The sequence below is a fragment of the Neoarius graeffei genome, chromosome 20, assembly GCF_027579695.1.
Source record: "Neoarius graeffei isolate fNeoGra1 chromosome 20, fNeoGra1.pri, whole genome shotgun sequence".
In the NCBI taxonomy this organism is placed as follows: domain Eukaryota; kingdom Metazoa; phylum Chordata; class Actinopteri; order Siluriformes; family Ariidae; genus Neoarius; species Neoarius graeffei.
This window is the reverse complement of record NC_083588.1, coordinates 59,916,000-59,937,893: the sequence shown is the minus strand read 5'-3', so window position 1 is coordinate 59,937,893 and position 21,894 is coordinate 59,916,000. Positions and strand designations below refer to the sequence as shown.

The 21,894-nt window shown below is 40.8% G+C and overlaps 1 protein-coding gene across 1 annotated transcript; it reads left to right on the top strand.

Annotated features, from left to right (window-relative positions):
• Window positions 1-559: 559 nt before the first annotated feature.
• Window positions 560-20,704, top strand: moto (minamoto; the record flags this gene model as incomplete). The annotated part of the gene is made up of 7 exons (XM_060902434.1): window positions 560-667; window positions 777-928; window positions 1,517-1,621; window positions 6,507-8,157; window positions 8,262-8,396; window positions 19,829-20,006; window positions 20,499-20,704. Coding segments are annotated over 7 exons (2,535 nt in total), but the record flags the coding sequence as incomplete, so codon positions are not given.
• Between the last annotated feature and the right edge of the window lie 1,190 nt (window positions 20,705-21,894).

The window sequence follows — 21,894 nt, the reverse complement described above, 5'->3', positions numbered from 1 at the left end:
TGAACCTACAGTCTGAGAGAGTTCTACACAAACACACTGAACTTTACAACGGCTGCATGCATGTGAAATGGAAATAAATCAAGTAAGGCAGGAAAAACTATTTTGGATAAAATTGTTATTGTCTGTTACAAGTAAAAACTAACCAATAACCAAACTTAATAATAAACTTAATCAATAACCAAACTTCAACTCAATGTGTGATCTTCATTTTATGTTGCAATTCACAACTATTCTATGGTTTTCCTAAAAAAAAGTAGTACTTGCAAAATAGGGGGCAAGTGATAATATTGAGGGGCAAGTGGAAATTTACCCCCACTTGCCCCCCAGGGCAAGTGGGTTTAAAAGTTAATGTCGAGCCCTGTTTACTGATACGTGTACAAGTTACGATACGATACAATAATATTGACCAAATTCTCTCGTTGACTGAAGTTGTTCTGGCAGCATGGACAATCTCATGAGCTTTTATAGGCAAAACCAGAACCAAGTATATAAAGGTATAGTAAGTCATGGGTCATGGCATGTTGTAAAATTATTCTTTTTTTTTTAATTTAAGGTAAATAATGCTGCAAAAAATAAAATCAGTGTGGATGCAAACGGAGCAAAGGTGCCATTTGATCTGTTTCACAGTGGAGGACCATACTCATGCTACTCCACATACAAGTTTCAGGTGAGAAACATTTCTGCTAATAAGTTGACATTTAAATTAGCATTCACTTGATAACGAGCAGTGTTTGTGTTCGCCTCACTTCCTGTTTCATTTTTTTTGTGAAAAACAGAATGATTATAGTGAAGAAAGTGGAAGACTGTCTGCAGCTTTTGACCCAGATTTCTCCTTCTGCAAGCAACTGCCTCTACCCTACCATTCCTGGGCAACACAGGACGAACATTTTCAACTGAAGGATTGTGCTCAAAGCACCCCCAAAAACAGGTCAAACATTTTTTTTAACAAAAATAAATGTCTCTGACACAATGCTGTATTTTTCATTATTTTAGAAATACATTTGAGATATTTTTAGGTATATTTATCAAGTATATAACAATGAATGGACTTAATAAAGGAGCTTCAACCACTCCTGTACTGTTTATGCTATCAACACTCGGAGTGTCACATGACTAAAAGTGTCAGCTTATACAAATACAGAAAGATGATTAAGCTGTAAGAAAATCAATCTGTACAGACGGAGGTATAAAAAGTTAGATAAATATTAAGCATTTTCCCCCAAAGCATTACAAAATGTGAAGAATTCAATGATCCCTGGCATTGTATCTCCTAGGGTGTTAATTAAAATCAGTAATCGCTTAATATGGTACGCTTACCAATGGCTGTTCGAAGATGGCCACTTAACAAGATACATATAGCAGTGTCCAATATGTTGGACCATTATCTTAGAATGTGATGTACAGTACATGAATGTACCCAATATCACACAGATTCTGAACAAGATTTTATTGCCATCGTGTCGTGCAGTGTGGCATTGAAGGATTACTAAAACATGCTACACAATGTCCTTGACAGGAATCTTAAAGACAGCATTGACTGTGGGAGCGAGGCTGATCTCTATGGATTAGTGTCCACCATCTTGGAAGAGGTTGAGCCAGTGGATTCCTATTTTTCTCAAGAGTTAGTATATCTATGCATTTTAGAAAAATTCCTGTAACTGTATATTTAACATTATTCTATCTACATTCACTTGATATGAGCAATCGCACATTCTGATTGGCTACTCTACTACTACTAGGATATCAGCTCATATACCGTGAGTAGAGAAAAACAAAATGGCGGAGCGTGTTGCCGAAATAAAAACTCTCCTCGAAAACAAAACCCCAAAAATAAAAAAAAAAAAGCAACAAAATATGGAATGAAAGTATTTGATGGTAAGAACGTATCTTTTTTATTTTTCAAGAATTATTATTAACGCATTTTTCACAAATTTTCTCCTGTCATTTCACCAGTTTGTTTACATTCTTCATCCTTAAGCATTAAAGCTAGACCGCCTTTCAGATTTTTCAAGTGTAGGTCATAAAAAGAATTTTCCCCGACACACAATTATTTTTGTTTAGTGACCGAAAGCTATTGAATTCGAATCACAGACTTCCAATTTTATTCGTTTTTTAAAAATGGAACAATTAATGAACTTCTCTCCACGTGGCCCTAAATTCTCCGCTATTTTTTCCTGCTTCACCATGACCCAATACAAGATACTACGTCATGCATCACGTGGTGGGCTTTCCCTGTTCATGCAAGGCATTGTGGGAAACAAATTTGAAACAGGAGAGAAAAATGGAGGGTGTGAGTGTGCGAATGAAACGTGAAAGACTCACTACAGTAACAGAAAGAAAGCAAGAAGAAAAGACGTTATGTTCTATACGAAGGAAAGGAAACGCAGGACCAAACTAATAAATATCGGCGGTCAGCGAGCACCTCGGTGTGATCAGCTGTTCGTTTAGTGACAGAATGATGGAACTGTCAGTGCACGCTCAAAGGTAAACCTGTAGATGGCAGTAATGCAACACAGTGTGCATCCCCTTAAATCAGGGGTTTTCAAAGTGTGGGAGAGTCAGCCCCCCCCCCGAGAGCAAATAAACAACAGCGCCCCCCCTTACAATTTTTGTTGTTGCTATACTTAGTGTTCCATTCGTATTTTTAAAAAATGGTTGTTGTACACATCTCATCTCATTATCTCTAGCCGCTTTATCCTGTCCTACAGGGTCGCAGGCAAGCTGGAGCCTATCCCAGCTGACTACGGGCGAAAGGCGGGGTACACCCTGGACAAGTCGCCAGGTCATCACAGGGCTGACACATAGACACACACAACCATTCACACTCACATTCACACCTACGGTCAATTTAGAGTCACCAGTTAACCTAACCTGCATGTCTTTGGACTGTGGGGGAAACCGGAGCACCCGGAGGAAACCCACGCGGACACGGGGAGAACATGCAAACTCCGCACAGAAAGGCCCTCGCCGGCCACGGGGCTCGAACCCGGACCTTCTTGCTGTGAGGCGACAGCACTAACCACTACACCACCGTGCCGCCCGTTGTTGTACACATTTTTATTTTTTTCTTTTACACATTTTAAACATCTGTGCTTTTTGAAAACATCTTTTTTTACACATTTAAAACATCTGTGCTTTTTGAAAACATCTTTTTTTACACATTTAAAACATCTGTGCTTTTTGAAAACATCTTTTTTTTACACATTTAAAACATCTGTGCTTTTTTAAAACTTTTTTTACACATTTTAAACATCTGCTTTTTTAAAACATTGTTTTACACATTTTAAACATCTGTGCTTTTTGAAAACATTTTTTACACATTTAAAACATCTGTGCTTTTTTAAAACATCTTGTTTTTTTTTACACATTTTAAGCATCTGTGCTTTTTTAAAACTTTTTTTACACATTTTAAACATCTGCTTTTTTAAAACATATTGTTTTACACATTTTAAACATCTGCTTTTTGAAAACATTTTTTACACATTTAAAACATCTGTGCTTTTTTAAAACATTTTTTTACACATTATAAGCATCTGCTTTTTTTAAAACATCTTGTTTTACACATTTTAAACATCTGTGCTTTTTGAAAACATCTTTTTTTTACACATTTTAAACATCTGTGCTTTTTTTAAACATCTTGTTTAACACATTTTAAACATATGTGCTTTTTAAAACCTCTTTTTTTACACATTTAAAACATCTGTGCTTTTTGAAAACATCTTTTTTACACATTTAAAACACCTGTGCTTTTTTAAAACATCTTTTTTTACACATTTTAAACATCTGTGCTTTTTTAAAACATCTTTTTTACACATTTTAAACATCTGCTTTTTTAAAACATATTGTTTTACACATTTTACACATCTGTGCTTTTTTAAAACTTTTTTTTACACATTTTAAACATCTGCTTTTTAAAAACATATTGTTTTACACATTTTACACATCTGTGCTTTTTGAAAACATTTTTTACACATTTAAAACATCTGTGCTTTTTTAAAACATCTTTTTTTTTACACATTTTAAGCATCTGTGCTTTTTTTTTAAAACATCTTGTTTTACACATTTTAAACATCTGTGCTTTTTGAAAACATTTTTTTTACACATTTTAAACATCTGTGCTTTTTTTAAACATCTTATTTTACACATTTTAAACATCTCATAGCATCGTTAGCTAGCACCTCTTGGCAGACAACACACTGTGGCAGTGGAGCATCTTCAGATCCAGTCCATGAAAATCCAAACTTTAAATAATCGTGGTCATACTTCCTTCTTTTTTTGCTTGGCCCAGACTCTGTCTCCTCACTCACTGTAGCTTTAGGTACTAAAAATCGATCCATTTTGTCTCTGGCAAAGGCTAGCTGAAGTTCGCTAAATGTCCGCAATAGTAACTTATTCTGGTTTATTTTTCCTCACGTTGCGCCCCCCCTGAAGAACTCTGGCGCCCCCTAGGGGAGGCGCACCCCACACCTTGAAAAGCCCTGCCTTAAATTAAATAACTTCCCAGCCACAGAATGGCCTGATATTTTGTGAGATATTACAGAAATAAACATCTATCACAATGACCAAATTTCAGAAGGAACTAAATTTCACAGATTTTATGAAATCGAAAGGCCGTCTCGCTTGAAAATTTGTTGAATTCTTTTGAGATTGGTTCAAAAGCTCAAAGAAGTTTGAAAATTACAGAAATGAAATGTCTAAGGAAGAATTAAATAAATGTCTAAAGCTGTTGTATACCTCGGCTCGACAGCAAGATGGCACTTTCTATAAAAAAAACAACAACATTAAAGTCAATTCGTACCGCCATCGATAGATTTTTAAGAAGTCTACCTAAGCGGAAATGATTTTGTATAAAGTGTTTATTTATTGAATTTGCAAAAAATAAAAATGCTCTGTTTCTTAAATCCAGTGAATGTGGATAGAATAAAACAGTTATTCCACTCAATCTCGTCATACATGGACTATAGTCAACTCGGTGCTATGAGCCTTGTCAGCTATCAACTCATGTACGACTCGATTTCAGAGAATAACTGTTAATTATTTTTTTCGCGGTGCAGTTTCCATTAAATCCTGTGCTCTGATTGGCTGGTGAGCGGGTCCGCATCCTACGGTACGGACCCCTGGTTATGGACCTCTGGCGACTCGCTCGACAACAACAATTACAAACATAGTAGAATTTTTTGTCAACATTTATCTTTTTTTTATAAGATTTATTTATATTATATTGATTATCAAAAATCTTATAAATTTTTGCCAGCATTTCTCAGGAGAATAGCATTAATTTTACAGCATGGATAGCGATAACAACAGTCTTCACAGCGAAAGCGAGTTTTACTACCCTGAGGAAGAAGAAATAAAATAAAACATTTTAGGAGAAAGCTAAAAACCTGTAACTGTTGCTAACGCTGAGCAAAAACATGGCTGAATCTTGAATGACTCAATTTTGTATAAATAGGGGACTACATAGGCGGCAAAATGTAGGGGTTTTTTTCCTGCCATGGAAGTGCACTTGTATACCGAGGAGGAATCCATTTGCATTACAGCCGTGAATGAGGATTCAAAATAGCATTAATTTTACAGCATGGATAGCAATAACGACAGTCTTCACAGCGAAAGCGAGTTTTACTACCCTGAGGAAGAAGAAATAAAAGAAAACATTTCAGGAGAAAGCTATAAACCTGTAACTTGCTAACGCCGAGCAAAAATATGGCTGAATCCTGAATGACTCCTATTTGTATAAATAGGGGACTACATAGGCGGCAAAATGTAGTTTTTTTCCTGCCATGGAAGTGCACTTGTATACCGAGGAGGAAGCCATTTGCATTACAGCCGTGAATGAGGATTCAAAATGGTGGCTCGGCTTGGTTTTCCCTTTCGGGCGCTCTCGTTTTCTGTTAGAATTTGGTAAAGAAAAAAATAAATATATTATTTACCAGCTTAAGGTCGGTCCGTATGGTGAAATACTGTGACCTCGGCCTTGAATACTGACCTCGGCCCAGAGGGCCTCGCTCAGTACTTTCAAGACCTCGGTCACGGTATTTCACAATACGGACCTCCCAGCTGGTAAATAATACATTTATTTATTGAATGTTATGTATTGCCTTAGGACAAGGGTTTCCAAAATCTTTGGTCAAATGACTCCAAATGGACATTTTATGCAATCCCAAGACTTGACCTTATTATTTCAAATTTTTTTAATTTAATCCAGAAGTATAATTTAGAAACTTACTTTTTTTTGTACTTCTGTTGTTCCACTTGTTCAGAGTCACTCGAAATTCAGGAGCTAATGGAGATAGATGGACAGAAAACAATTTCAGTCCTCTCTTCAATTAAATGTAGTTTGTTTGAATGCAGCTTAAAGTAACATTTCAAAATAGTACAACAAAAAAGAAAACTGGTGTCTGGTGACCCTTAGTTTGGGAACCCCTGCTGTACTTTGTAATAGCACATATCATGATAAAGCATTTATTTATTTAGAAGATTGTGTTTAACGGAACCACTTATGTTAGTAGAATATCAACTGGTCTTACGACTGGGTGGTCCCCGAAGTCCCAGAAGGAGAACAGCTTGCAGTATCTTAATTCTGAGCTAAAGGTACAGTCCAGTTCTGGAATGCAGCACAATCCTGAGCCCGGTATCAAACTCCATACTCGTCCCATGGAAAGAGACTCAAATCAAAGTGCTGACATGTTCCCACATTTCAGTGGCTTTGAGGCTGCTGACCCATCCTGGCTCTTTTCTCCCTGCAACGGAGAATCTAAATCTGAATCCTACACCCCGGCTTTCCTAAATTTACCCAGACCACCTCCTGGCCTTGATATCTCGCATGCCATGAGATCCCACTTCTCCAAGAGTAAACCAGTTAAATCAGAGCACAGCAACTTTTGCAGCAACAGTGGTGAGATCTCTGAGGGCCTGGAGACCCTTAATGATCAATGCTGCCTTCCAAACAAAACAAATGACTCCTACTTCAGCTCATACCAAGATTTCTCTGGCTTGAGTGGACCCAAAGTCGAAAAGAACAGACCATTGTCTATGCAAGATGTCAGCAAACTGGCCATGAACTTTGAGGCTTTTCTTATGGGGGAGCAGGAGGGCATGTATAATCGAGAATCAGTTCAGAGCAGTTACATGAAAGTTCAAGATGAAAACACAACAGAGCTGAAGGATCTGCCTTTCCAAAGGATGCCAGCATTTGAAGGTCATCTTGCAAGTCTTAAGAGAGAAGTCACAAGGGAGCAAAGATGTACTGATTTTGGTCAGGAGTCAGCAGGCTATTTTGAACCTTCTAAACCCTTCTCACCCTCTTTTAACTTTTCAACTCACCAAAGCAAAGAATCCAATCAGAGAGAAGCAAGGAATCTTCAGACCGGCATCCATCAGTATCACTGTTACACCAAGCCTCCACCCAAAACAGGTGTCAACACCGATCCTCAAGGGACGGCAAAATTCATGTCTCAGTCTGTCGCTGAGCTTGTTCCTGTTCTGTCCCAACAACAGATGCAGAGGACCGTACCTAGAATATTGACTGATTTTGGGCAGAGTGATGGCAGGATGGGTCGCGTGGGCATGGGTTTAGAGAACTTGGGGAAGATAGGAGGCACTGTAGACAGAGGAGAATTTGACCTACAATCAAAGGTGGGTAGGTTGCACACACAGTCGGCAACAGGCTTTATAGCAGACGCACAGCCTTCTCTGCGGTTTGGAGTAAAACCTCAATCCCCAGCTGGCTTTCCCAAAGAGGCAGACAAGAAGAAAGGTCTGCTCCACAACCCATATCAGAGTCTAGGCAATACGTATGCAGGCCAGGCCAGACACAATGGAGCCAAACATGCACCATCGCAGATGTTTCCTTGCTTGTACCAAACGGGAGTTGTTGGACAGAACCCATGCCACATGTTCCCTTCGCGATCCCTGCTGACCTACGGTGGCTCCGTGCCTGTAGTGGATCTGAGTGAACTACAGTCCGATGCGGAATTCGCCGCCCTAAACCCCTACCTGCAGGAGATGAGGGGGCTGAACTTACCTAAAGGAGATGGGCCCTTTCCTGGGTTAATCTCCAATCAAAGCAACAGTCATTATGGCCCTCTGAGCCAGCTGCACTATTATCTGGAAAAGTGCTGTGAATGGTGGAGAGTTTTGGAGAAAGAGAGAAAGAAGGTAAGTTGCAAATGAATTTCAGTTGACCTAACACATAATATTAAAATATTTTGTAAATCTGGAAATGAACAACATTTAAGTATTCCCTTCTTACTCCTTGATAGACAGAAGTTATCCTGATAAAGAGCTTCCCAAGCAAGTCTCTATCTGTGATGAACAGTAACGCTGTGCCCAAGCTGCATCTCAACCCCTCCAGAGTGGACAAGCTTATAGTGGACCAGTTTCGAGAACAAGCCAAGGTCAGCACAAAAATCATTCACAAATAAAACTACGATAGTCATAAATGTGCAGCAGACTTGTATTGTTCAGCTCTGTGATTGTGACAGTCTTATTATTGAAATATGTAATCAGTTAAAAAAGGGTAATTAAGGTATTATCCTACCATCAAGACCTGGGCCGTTATCAGAAAATGTGACGAGTAACGGTAAAGACATTTTAAAAACTTTTGTATACACTAATTCTAATTAATCCCTGTAAATATATTTAAAAGAAAACAAAACATATTTCATGAATTCATAAAGCAGGTATCATTATTATGAAAAAAATAATGCCCAGTTGTTGTCTTTACCGTTACCCTATAGAGTAAAGGTAAGGGCAACACTGGGTAACGGTAAAGACATCTCATGGCATTTTTGGGTCACTGAGTGCAGAAAAAAAGATAAACAAATTATGCATTTATTATCCCGTCCTAACTTGCTACTTGGCGAACTAAACTTTTTCAACATGCAGCATCATCTCATCTCATTATCTGTAGCCGCTTTATCCTGTCCTACAGGGTCGCAGGCAAGCTGGAGCCTATCCCAGCTGACTACGGGCGAAAGGCGGGGTACACCCTGGACAAGTCGCCAGGTCATCACAGGGCTGACACATAGACACAGACAACCATTCACATTCACACCTACGGTCAATTTAGAGTCACCAGTTAACCTAACCTGCATGTCTTTGGACTGTGGGGGAAACCGGAGCACCCGGAGGAAACCCACGCGGACACGGGGAGAACATGCAAACTCCACACAGAAAGGCCCTCTCCGGCCACGGGGCTCGAACCCGGACCTTCTTGCTGTGATGCGACAGCGCTAACCACTACACCACCGTGCCGCCATGCAGCATCATTATGTTTATCATTCAGGGGTAACGGCAAAGATAGTTAATTTCCCGGACATCTCGAAATTTCATATTCGCCTGATCACTAGCCTGGATTCCAACATTCATATACCAATGACTTTTTTCAAAATGCCTGCTCAACATCTTGGTCCTTCCTCATGTAGCTGCACTGCCGTCTATTGTCAAAGCCCTGAGTTACAGCATGATTTTGCCATGTGGGTAACGGTAAAGACATCAAGAAAGTACACATCCTTGCGCATATATTTTATGCTTTACACCAAAAACCGTTGAAGCAAAGATCATGATATTTTCCACAATAAAAAGTGAAGGTAAAGAAGTAACATTTCAGAAAGAAAAGTGAAAATACAAAAAAAAAAAAAACAAAGGAATTATTTTTCATTCAAATTTCACTAATTCTTATTTATACACATGGCGGGAATGACACTTTGGTATATTTAGGCTAAATAAAATTTTTGCAAATGCAGACAGGTTGACTCAATAATTTTTTTAAAAATAAAATAAATGTATAATAGAGGGCCAGGATTAATGGTTTTAGACAAAAAACAAACTTCATTTTTTTAAAACCGAACTTGTCACATTTTCTGAGAATGGCCCACCTACTGAAATGGGCTCTAGACTGTGTTTGTGTGTTTGCATATAAGATATTAAAGTAAAAACACAGCAAGACAAATCTGTTATCTTATATTCATGTTGGTAAGTGGTTCAGGTATTGTGTAGCTTTTTTTTTTTTAAAAGCTATGCTATAAATAGCCTGGGTGCCAGGAATGGCCTGTGTAGGTTCTAATCTGGTCCAACAAATTAATTTTGAGCTTTTATTCAAAATGAAAATTGTCTTTGGAGACTGTAATTGAATTGAAAGGGGGAAAAAAGAAAAAAGAGCTTATCTCAGTTATTCTACGATGGAACAAAATAAAGCAATGCATTTCATACTTTATGTTAATGATTTTACAGCACAGAATAACAAATCACAGATTTAGAAGAAATAATAAAAGAGAGAAAAAAAGATACAAATAACAGAACAGGTGCTGATAGGAGCCTGGAAACAGGAATAAACTTCCCTTAGATAAAGGCTATAAAAAAAAATAGATAAATAAATAAATATATGTTATTTACCAGCTGGGAGGTCCGTATTGTGAAATACCGTGACCGAGGTCTTGAAAGTACTGAGCGAGGTCCTCTGGGCCGAGGTCAGTATTCAAGGCCGAGGTCACGGTATTTCACCATACGGACCGACCTTAAGCTGGTAAATAATATATTTATTTTTTTCTTTACCAAATTCTAACAGAAAACGAGAGCGCCCGAAAGGGAAAACCGAGCCGAGGCGAGCCGCCATTTTGAATCCTCATTCACGGCTGTAATGCAAATTGCTTCCTCCTCGGTATACAAGTGCACTTCCGTGGCAGGAAAAAACAAACAAACTACATTTTGCCGCCTATGTAGTCCCCTATTTATACAAATAGGAGTCATTCAGGATTCAGCCATGTTTTTGCCCGGCGTTAGCAACAGTTAGAGGTTTTTAGCTTTCTCCTGAAATGTTTTCTTTTATTTCTTCTTCCTCAGGGTAGTAAAACTCGCTTTCGCTGTGAACACTGTTGTTATCGCTATCCATGCTGTAAAATTAATGCTATTCTCCTGAGAAATGCTGGCAAAATGTATAAGATTTTTGATAATCTTATAAATAAATCTTATAAAAAAATGTTGGCAAAAAATGCTACTATGTTTGTTGTTGTTGTGAACGGGCGAGTCGCCAGAGGTCCGTAACTGGGGTCCGTACTGTAGGATACGGACCCGCTCGCCAGCCAATCAGAGCGCAGGATTTGATGGAAACCGCACCACGAAAAAAATAATTAATAATATTATTTAAAATAATAATAATAAAGAAAGTAAAGAAAGGTTACAAATTAAATAAAAAAATAAATACATTGTCAGTATACATGGTCCAGATCATTTCATTAGCAAGATGAAAACGAGGCTGAATCCTTCTGCAATCACAAGCTTCACACTTTTTAATTTATTTTGATTCGCTTCTCTGCACACACACCTGGCTGTCCACATGATGTCAAAGAAAAAGTGATTCATCAGACCAGGCCACCTTCTTCCATCGCTCCATGTTCCGGTTCTGATGGACATCATACGCACTCTGACCGGTCTGCAGCTACACAGGAAGCGCTGTCTGTTCTGACACCTTTCTATCATAGTCAGCGTTAACTTTTTCAGTCATTTGTGCTACAGTAGTTCTTCTGTGGGATCAGACCAAACGTGCTAGCCTTCTGTCCCCTCACGCATCAGTGAGCCTTGGGTGCCCATGACCCTGTCGCTGGTTCACTGGGTGCCTTTCCTTGGATCACTTTTGGTAGGTATGATTCAAGGCATACCGGGAACACCATATAAGACCTGCCATTTTGGAGAGGCTCAGAGCCAGTGATCCAGCCATTACAATCAGGGTATTTTCTAGAAACTGAGAGAAGGGTGTCGGCAGGGGCGCCTGTTAGGGAGGTCTGGGGGCATGCTCCCCCAGGAAAATTTGAAATATTGAAGCAAATTTAGGGCCCTTTGGTGCAATCTTGGCGTGAAAAAGCAGTTGAGAGAAGCTCTTAAAATAAGGTGTTTGAGGTAGTGAATTTCTGAAAAAGGAATCAGTCAACAGGGGCGGCAGGGTAGTGTAGTGGTTAGCACCGTCGCCTCACAGCAAGAAGGTCCGGGTTCGAGCCCAGCGGCCGGTGAGGGCCTTTCTGTGTGGAGTTTGCATGTTCTCCCCGTGTCTGTGTGGGTTTCCTCCGGGTGCTCCGGTTTCCCCCACAGTCCAAAGACATGCAGGTTAGGCTAATTGGTGGCTCTAAATTGACCATGTGTGTGAATGGTTGTCTGTGTCTATGTGTCAGCCCTGTGATGACCTGGTGACTTGTCCAGGGTGTACCCCGCCTCTCACCCATAGTCAGCTGGGATAGGCTGCAGCTTGCCTGCGACCCTGTAGAACAGGATAAGTGGCTATAGGTGATGGACAGATGGATGGAAGCAGTCAACATAAATTATTTTGAGAAAATGCTTTATTTTATAGCACATGTAGCCTGTGTGCCTAAAGGTAAATAAGCATTAGAGATTTCACACATGCCTCAGATGGGGTTGCATGAAAAATTTTCTCTAATAGAGGCTTTGCATCATCACCTGACCCCACAGCAATGGTAACTATGCTGTCATAACAGGGGGCACACTTGTAGTGCTCAGTCCAAAGGTCTCTAAGACCCCGTCCACACGTAGCCGGGTATCTGCTAAATCGAAGATATTTTTCTACGTTTTGGCCTGTCATCCACATGAAAACACATCAAAAACGAATATTTAAAAAAACTCCGGGCAAAGTGAAGATTTTTGAAAACTCCGTGTATGCCTTTTCGTGTAGACAGAGATAACCGGAGTTTTGCGTTTTAGAACGTCACAATCTGCGCCAAAAAAATGACAACAAATCTGCCCTGACGTCAAACGTGCGACCTTTGTTTACTGCAGAAGCCAGATTAAGCGGCGATCCACGCGGTACCAAACCGACCCATTTCAGAGCCGACTCCCGACAGGGCACGCACATATCCCCCGACTGTTGATGAGTGCAGTCACGATTGAAGCGACACGTGACAACTTAATAGCTTTGTGATTGGCTATTGGATATAGTTACTGTTAAATCCAACACTTGAAGATGCTACAGGCTGAATTACAAATGACACAACATGGAATATGTAGCGCACTATCTAGGCTGCATGAGCTATTATTTCCAACCTTAAATAGTGCACTTATATAGGGGAGTTAAAGCGATTTGGAATTCAGCCACACAACTTGAGCAGAGTGGCTTTCCAGCCCACTGTGTCTATGGATAAAGCTTCAGTCTATGGAATGACAGTATATACCTGCATTAGGTGCTACCAACACGTATTTCTCGCGCTAGAAATTGTGTTTAATGATGTCACGTGTTATATGCGAAAGATATGATTGGCTATTGCTAGCGACTCTCGCCGATCAGTCTGCCTCCCGATTAGTTTTTCGAATCGGCTGTGAGATGAGTCGGTACCATCGAAAACTAGTCTTTACGCCTGACTCGCGACTTCAGTTGGCTCAGTACGCTGAAAATCGGCGTAGTGTGCGGCTAGGTAAAGAGTAATGGATCGGAGTAGTGCCTTGAAAGCGTTAATTATTGTGCAGGTGCTATTTACATATTTAATTTTAGAAGCCCAACTACTGCTCCAAGAGCACAGGCGATGTGATTAGGGGGTAGGATTTGGGGAAATAACCATCTACAGGTTTGGAATGCTTATGAATGTGATTGAAAACGCAGATGTTCGGTTATGTGTGGAAGGGATTTTTTTCGAAGACGAGGTGGTGTGGATAAAACATTTTTATAAACGGAGGGGGGGAAAATGTTCGGTTTTAAAAATACCCGGCTACGTGTGTACATGGCATCAGATCCTCTAACGCAGGGCTTCTTCATGTACCTCGCTCGCGGCTGAAGCAGAGAGGTGACAGAGCTTTTTCTGTTGCTGCTCCACGCCTCTGGAATCAGCTCCCACCGGACATTAGATTTGCTCCCTCCATCTCTGCCTTTAAATCTAGGCTAAAAACCCATCTCTACTCCTTGGCCTTTCCTTAACCATCAGCTTATTGTTATTGTTGTTATTATTATAGTTTTATTTTATTTATTTCTTTTTATTTTTATTTTTTGGTCATTTGTCTTTTAAATACTGACTCTGTACAGCACTTTGGTCAGTGTATGCTGTGTTTAAATGTGCTATATAAATTAAACTTACTTACTTACTTACTTTGTTCAGCCGAGTTAGCTGTTATTGATCGGTATGGGAAGTAGGGTGCATCGGTTGCCCCCTAAAAATGAAAAGTTCCCCCGATCATGATGCATTTTTGTTTTTATGTTCCTTTTGGTAAGAAAACACACTGGGTGAAATATTTTGACAAAATTCAAAAGTTTAATGGTGGCACCAGGAGCTCAAAGTTATGGAAAAAGCTGCTATTTTATGACTTTTATGACAAAATTTCGATCACTTTTCATGAAACATTATGGCACCTTATAGAGTATACCAAATATCTTAGATACACATTAGTCTCATCTCATCTCATTATCTGTAGCCGCTTTATCCTGTTCTACAGGGTCGCAGGCAAGTTGGAGCCTATCCCAGCTGACTACGGGCGAAAGGCGGGGTACACCCTGGACAAGTCGCCAGGTCATCACAGGGCTGACACATAGACACAGACAACCATTCACACTCACATTCACACCTACACTCAATTTAGAGTCACCAGTTAACCTAACCTGCATGTCTTTGGACTGTGGGGGAAACCGGAGCACCCGGAGGAAACCCACGCGGACACGGGGAGAACATGCAAACTCCGCACAGAAAGGCCCTCGCCGGCCACGGGGCTCGAACCCGGACCTTCTTGCTGTGAGGCGACAGCGCTAACCACTACACCACCATGCTGCCCCTACACATTAGTACATATTCTAAATGTATTATCAAGCACAGTTTGAGTTTTAGCTGTTCATTGAATCATTGTTCAACTACTTTTAAACAATACAAATGTATTATGAATCACATTAATGCTTCTCAATCCCTTGCAAAGGTTCTTAAAAGGATAGTTCGGGATTTTTGACATGAATCTGTATGGCATCCCCATCAATAGTGTCGTGCAAACACACTGACTTACCCCTGACAGCATCCTTTGAGTCCAGTTCTTGTCCAGTTTTGGTCCAGACGAAAGTAGTCCGGCAAGTTTGTTGGGGTCACGAAAGTAAAACGTTTTTCGTCTCAAAACAGTGTGTTCAAAAGAGTGATATATTTGCATCACAAAACCGTTGCCAAATAAAAAGTCAGACCTCGAAATCGCTTGGCACTATTTTCTCTCCCTTCTTATCACTGCGCGCTGCCGCCAGGTGACAGCCACGGCTGTTTCATTCATTGTTTTAGTGATGGGAATTTCGGTTCTTTTTCGGGAGCCAGCTCTTTTGGCTCTTTCGGCTCCCAAACGGCTCCTGAGATTTTATTTTTGATTTAATTGCTGCAATTAACTAGTTAATTAATTACATTATTATTTATATTTTATCAATAGGATGTTTTCCATTTTATTTTTTAATTTTTGTAGCCCGGGGCGGCACGGTGGTGTAGTGGTTAGCGCTGTCGCCTCACAGCAAGAAGGTCCTGGGTTCGAGCCCCGGGGCCGGCGAGGGCCTTTCTGTGTGGAGTTTGCATGTTCTCCCCGTGTCCGCGTGGGTTTCCTCCGGGTGCTCCGGTTTCCCCCACAGTCCAAAGACATGCAGGTTAGGTTAACTGGTGACTCTAAATTGAGCGTAGGTGTGAATGTGAGTGTGAATGGTTGTCTGTGTCTATGTGTCAGCCCTGTGATGACCTGGCGACTTGTCCAGGGTGTACCCCGCCTTTCGCCCGTAGTCAGCTGGGATAGGCTCCAGCTTGCCTGCGACCCTGTAGAAGGATAAAGCGGCTAGAGATAATGAGATGAGATGAGTTTTTGTAGCCATTGTAAAGCTTTGTAAAGTATAGCAGTGTAACAATGTTCTAGCTATAGAAATAAAACTTACTTACCAATTAATAAATTATTTTCTCACAAACATAATGCAAAACTGTGTTATATTACCAATATAAAATACACAGAAGACATCAACTGTTTATCCTTTATGGCTTTATTTCACATTCGACCTTGAACAAAATGCCACAAAATAAATTATGAAGTATAAATCAGGCCTAAGAAACTATGAAGCAAAGTTGGAAATTATTTTAACAAACACAGAACAATGTGCAACAAAATATGTGGCACCTTGAGCGCATGTAAAAAGAGAAAAAAGTGCCACACTCTGCTCCACCAGTAATGAGAAGCCGCTGGAACAGCAAATCTGCTCCTGTTATAATGACTGCTGTCTCGTTGTATACCGCAGATTAATCTGGCCATGCCAAGGCGGTTGCCGACTGAACCTGTCAATTTATGAGCGACAATTTATATCATGAGCTTTAGGAATTCACGGCAACAAAACAATGATCATGGTTGCCAAATAGACAATCATCCTTCAGCTGAGCTGAACTCTGTCTCTCTCTCTCTCTCTCTCTCTGAGGCACCTAAGGACAAAAAACTGATTCGGTTCCCCAACTCGGCTCCCACCGAAGAGCCGGCTCCCGTTGTTCACTTCAAAGAGCCGGCTCTTTGAACCGGATCGTTCGCGACCGACACATCACTACATTGTTTACTGCTAGCAAAGTTAGCGACAACATGTCTGACTACGACGGTGAAATGTGTGCGGAGATTCAGCCACATCTTTGTTGCTACAGCCTGGATAGTCGCAAGTGCGCACCATTTTCACAAATATATTATTGTATAGGTTATAGAAGGTGATAAATTTGTCGCTGTTCTTGCTCTCAAATTAGCTTGTTAGCGCCGCTGATCTGAACTCCTAATCACTGCCAAACAATGGGAAAGGTGTTGATTCCTGCGCAGATGTCAACATGACAGCGCGCAGTGATAAGAAGGGAGAGAAAATAGTGCCAAGCGATTTCGAGGTCTGACTTTTTATTTGGCAACGGTTTTGTGATGCAAATATATCACTCTTTTGAACACATACTGTTTTGAGACGAAAAACGTTTTACTTTCGTGACCCCAACAAACTTGCCGGACTACTTTCGTCTGGACCAAAACTGGACAAGAACTGGACTCACAGGATGCTGTCGGGGGTAAGTCAGTGTGTTTGCACGACACTATTGATGGGGATGCCATACAGATTCATGTCAAAAATCCCGAACTATCCCTTTAACATGATCTCTGGGTCACAAGAAATCAATAAATGGAGTCCAACATTGTGATTCAAACCTTACGCGAAAACATAAAATAAGCGTTTTTTGGCAAAAAATGAACCTCATGGTGCCACCATTAGACTTTTGAATATGGTCAAAAAATTTTACAGGATGTCTTTATTGGTGAAAAGGAACACCCAAACAAAAATGCATCAGATTTCATGAAAGTGAGACCAACTGATACACCCTAATGGGAAGGTTTTGCTGCGTTTTTGGATGTGCAAATCATTTTGAAGAAAAAAAAACAGAGTTTTTAATTTACCAAAAGTAATTCATCATCGGGGGTTAAAACAAGAGAGATTTCTAAATGTAGAAGGGGAAAAAAACATTCAGCGGGACTCGGTGTCGAATGGAGAGGTCAAAAACCCTTCATTTACACGAAAGTAAGAATTCCAAAAAAAATTCAGAACTGCAGCATGGTGCTCATTCTTATACATGAGCAACACAGCAGCTCGGCAGAGCCTAACCTTCACCAAGACTTATTAAGTGCATTTACATTTGGGGATCCTTCAGAGCGTGTTGTGCATGCGCTTAGGACGCAGTCGTTATGGGAAACACCTGATGCTGATTTGAGAACAATCAGCACACGCATATAAGGACACAGAGGTTTTGCGATGTATTATCATTCTCACTGTCACATTTGTTTGTAGCCATGTATCACGCCTGCTAATAAACACTCTTCTTGCACTTAGAGCCGTCTACCGCTGCATACCTGACAGAATACTTCACAAGGTCTCTGTGAAAAGTGTCCTTACATGCACGTGCCGATTGTGTTCAAATCAGCATCAGGTGTTTCACGTAATGCCTAGGTCCCAAGCGCACACAACACGCTCCGAAGGATCCCCGAATGGGAACTTTCAAGCCCGTCGTTGCAGAAAATTACTCGTTAACTTCTAGTACTGGCTGTTGAAAAGACGGCTTGACAGGTCTCCAGATAACCCCTAGTTTACTTGCGTCAAAGTCACTCAGATCCTTACACTTGCCCATTTTTCCTGCTTCCAACACATCGACTTTAAGAACTGACCGTTCACTTGCTGCCTCATATTATTCATGTCGCCAGTCAGTGGTTGTAATGTTATGGCTGATCAGCTCAGTGTATCGGCAGCACAGTGGTGCCTTATAGCAAGAAGGTTCGGGGTTCGAACCTCATGACCAACTGGGGGTCTTTCCATATGGAGTTTGCATGTTCTCCCAGTCAGTGCGTTTACATGCACATAGAGAAAATCGAATTTCTGCCGTTGCTCGACTGAAATCAAAGTTCTAAATGGCATGGAAACACCTTAGCTAGGCTGAAATTGAACCGAACTTGATTTCTCATAATCGAGCTACACGACCTAGATTATGCGATTGTAGCCGAGCTACTTAGTGCATGTAAACCCTATCGAGCTACGTAGTCAAGCTACTTACTTCAGCACTGCCCCTTCCGGAAGTGACGAGTGACGAGACCACAAGCGGGAAACACAACAGCCTCGGTCTAGTCTGGTTAACACCAGACCATATCACAAGTGAAATATGGTCTGGAATCCGCCTATTGAATTTCTCGTAGGGGAGGTGTGGTTTACGATTGTCAACGGCCGTTTATTGGACGTTGCGAATGTCTATCATTTGGCGTATACGTAGCCCATGGCCAATCATGGCAGTTGTACCCGGTGATGTAGTTAGAGCGACGAAGAAGACGAAGAGGCGAAGAAAGACTGAAACGCCAAACGCTGTTCTTTTTTTAAAAACAAACTTTCGCTCTAAACTATTCAGAACAGTGTCTAAAGCTTGATCGAAAGTTTGGTTCGTATCGCTTGCCGCCATGTTAAATGTGATCCATAAGCAGTCCCAAATAAACTACAAGCTTCCGTTTGTCGAGTAGTACGTGTCACCGTCTTTCCACCCCTCCCCACTCTCTGATTGGCTCCCTAACTCAGGCGAGCCTTTAGACCATAGTTTCCATGCTGTCTTTTCAGATCGGAACGATTGTGCAAAGCAGCATGGGATTTCCCAGGCTAGCCTCGGTCGGCATGACACTTCAGAACAACTTCAACTTAGTGCCCATTTTATTAGGAACACTTCTGTTCGTACATACAAACACTCTTCTTGTGAACACAGAACTGATAACTTTGTTTATACTCTTGAACAATGTTGCCAGATACCCAAAATATGTTCAAAACCCGCCAAAATGCACTTAATACCGCCCAATTAGGCGGGGAACCGCCCAATCTGGCAACACTGCTCTTGAATAGCTCTTCTTCATGACGACAACCGGAAGTGTACCAACACGATGGGGTGTGTAGCGCCACCTGTGGCTCGGGTGCACAATGTACCTCACACAATAGCTCGATTTTATTGTGTGCATGTAGGATTGGATTTCTCTGGCACCCCTGCTGGGACCCTTAGCTCGATTACCGACAGCAGCTCGATTTGGATGTGCATGTAAACGTACTGAGTGTCTGTGTGGGTTTCCTCCGGTTTCCCCCACAGCCCAAGGTTAATTGGCTCCTCTAAATTGCCCATAGGTGTGAATGGTTGTTTGGGGTGAGAACTACTCTACCTCCTTGATATCCACCCTGGGTAGCTGTCTTGAGCTCGCTAAGAAATCTGCAGTAAAACAGTCGACTCTGACATACGAGAAATAAAACTCAGTGTATAATGCCAATTTTACAGATTTAACACTGACTGCGTAGACATGCATGTATATTTGTGGCCTCTAGGTGGTGAGCTTGTTGGGGAAGATGGAGCGCTTGAGAAGTTTTCCTCTCCATGCTAATATCAGCTCGACACTGGACAGGCACCTCGAGGCCATCTACATCACTCAGGCTCGCCGCAAGGATGAGTTCCTCAACAGCATCAGACAGAGACAGGGTGTGACCAACCTCAGAGAGGACAGAGGTAGTTACACATTTACCTCCTAACTCAGAAACTCATCTGTCCAAGACGCAAGGTTAGAGCTTGGTAATAAAAATTAACATCTGATTTAGCATTCTGAGTTATAATTACAAACGGCACCTTAACACCACACTGTATAGTTTTGCAGTTATGAGTATTTAAAAAAAAAAGCGTGGTTTTGTATTTTAGTGTTTACTTTAAAGCTGGCAGGTCCGTTGGCAATAAATATTACCAATATTGTACAGATTGATTTGCAGATAAATTATTAAAATCAGTCTTGTTCAAATTTACACTCACCCAGACCAGACGTGAGACTGAACGTACAGATACATACACCGAAGATAACTAATTTTCACAGGGTATGGTCCACCAAGCTGACTTGCTGGTTGGAAAACACTGGCTGTGTGAATTATCGCCACTCCTTGAAATCTTAAAAATAAGTCTGTTGTCTTGACAGAGAACTTTAGATCCATATATTTATTCTCCTCTTTACAGATATCCTGCTTCTGGCCTCTGCTCTGAAGGACCTGAGCAGGAACACCAGGATGTCGTGCACCGCTCTGTGGTGCGCTCTGCAGATGACTCTGCCCAAAAAAAGCACCCGTGCCGAAGACGGAGAAGAGGGGAACGGGAACGCGTGTTCGGTTTTAGCGCACGACCGTTCTGATGAGATCGCCCTTGAAAATGTGCTGACTTTTTAATCAGGAAGTAGTTTCTCTGTGTGTGTGTGTGTGTAATTCTGAATTGAATGCTCATCGAAGTGCTCGGTGGAGTGAGTGAACGTTATTGTGTAGGTTATTAGTGATACAGTAGGCTCAGTTCAGAGCAATAGACAGAATCCTGAGTTCACTAACACTTATCAGCTTTATTAATAAATACTAAATTATATACATATATACAGTCATATCAGAGAGATCCGTTTGCGTCGGCGGAAATTCAAGACTCCGCTTGTCTCTTGTAGACAAAATGCTTAAAGGGATCCTTCATCGGATTTATTCTCAAACTTGTTGTAAGTGAAATTAGTCGCAGGTTTAAAAAAAAAAAAAAATCAATCAAACTTTAATTTTCGGAGCCGAAATAGCATTCAAGAAAAATGAATTTTCTTTAAAATGTCACATAAGCGTCCTGCAGTGATGTATGCGATGATGTATAGTCGTCATTTGGAGCAACTCAGCTGTTTTTATTCTCATAGTTTTACAAAAGTATTTTTACTGAATTTAAATAAGTACGTCCCATTGCGTAGCATATAAACGCCACAACGATGTTAAAAATGAAGCACAAGCTAGAACTAGACTGCATTTCCACACAGAAAACACAAAGTGTGCTTGACCAGCTGGAACAAAGGGTCACCAACGGAAACCGGATCAGATATGAGACCTCATGCTGCGAAATCTTTTTTTTTTTTTATTTACATGATCTACAGACAGTGAGTGTCGCAAAGTGCGTGTTGTGTGCGGCTGCACACTCTAAAATCTGTTTAAAATGGCTCAACTCGCAGTGTGACACGACACCGCACTTTACTTTTTTTTTTTTTACATGATCTACAGCTGGTGCTGGGTAGATTAACAGAGAGTGTGGCATTGTTTAAAACAGATTATAGAGTGCGAAGTGTCATGTCGCACTGCAAGTCGAGCCATTTTAAACCAAGATTTTAGAGCACGCTGCCACACACACTTTCTGTAGCTCGTGTAAAAAAAAAAAAAAAAGATTTCATAGCATGAGGTCTCATGTCTGATCCAGTTTGTGTCAGTGAGCCTCTGTTCCAGCTGATCAAGCACACTTTGCATTGTCTGTGTGGAAATGCAGTCTAGTTACAGCTTGTAGCATTTATATGCCACACAATGAGGCGTACTTATTTAAAAACTAATATATTCAGTAAGAATACTTGTAA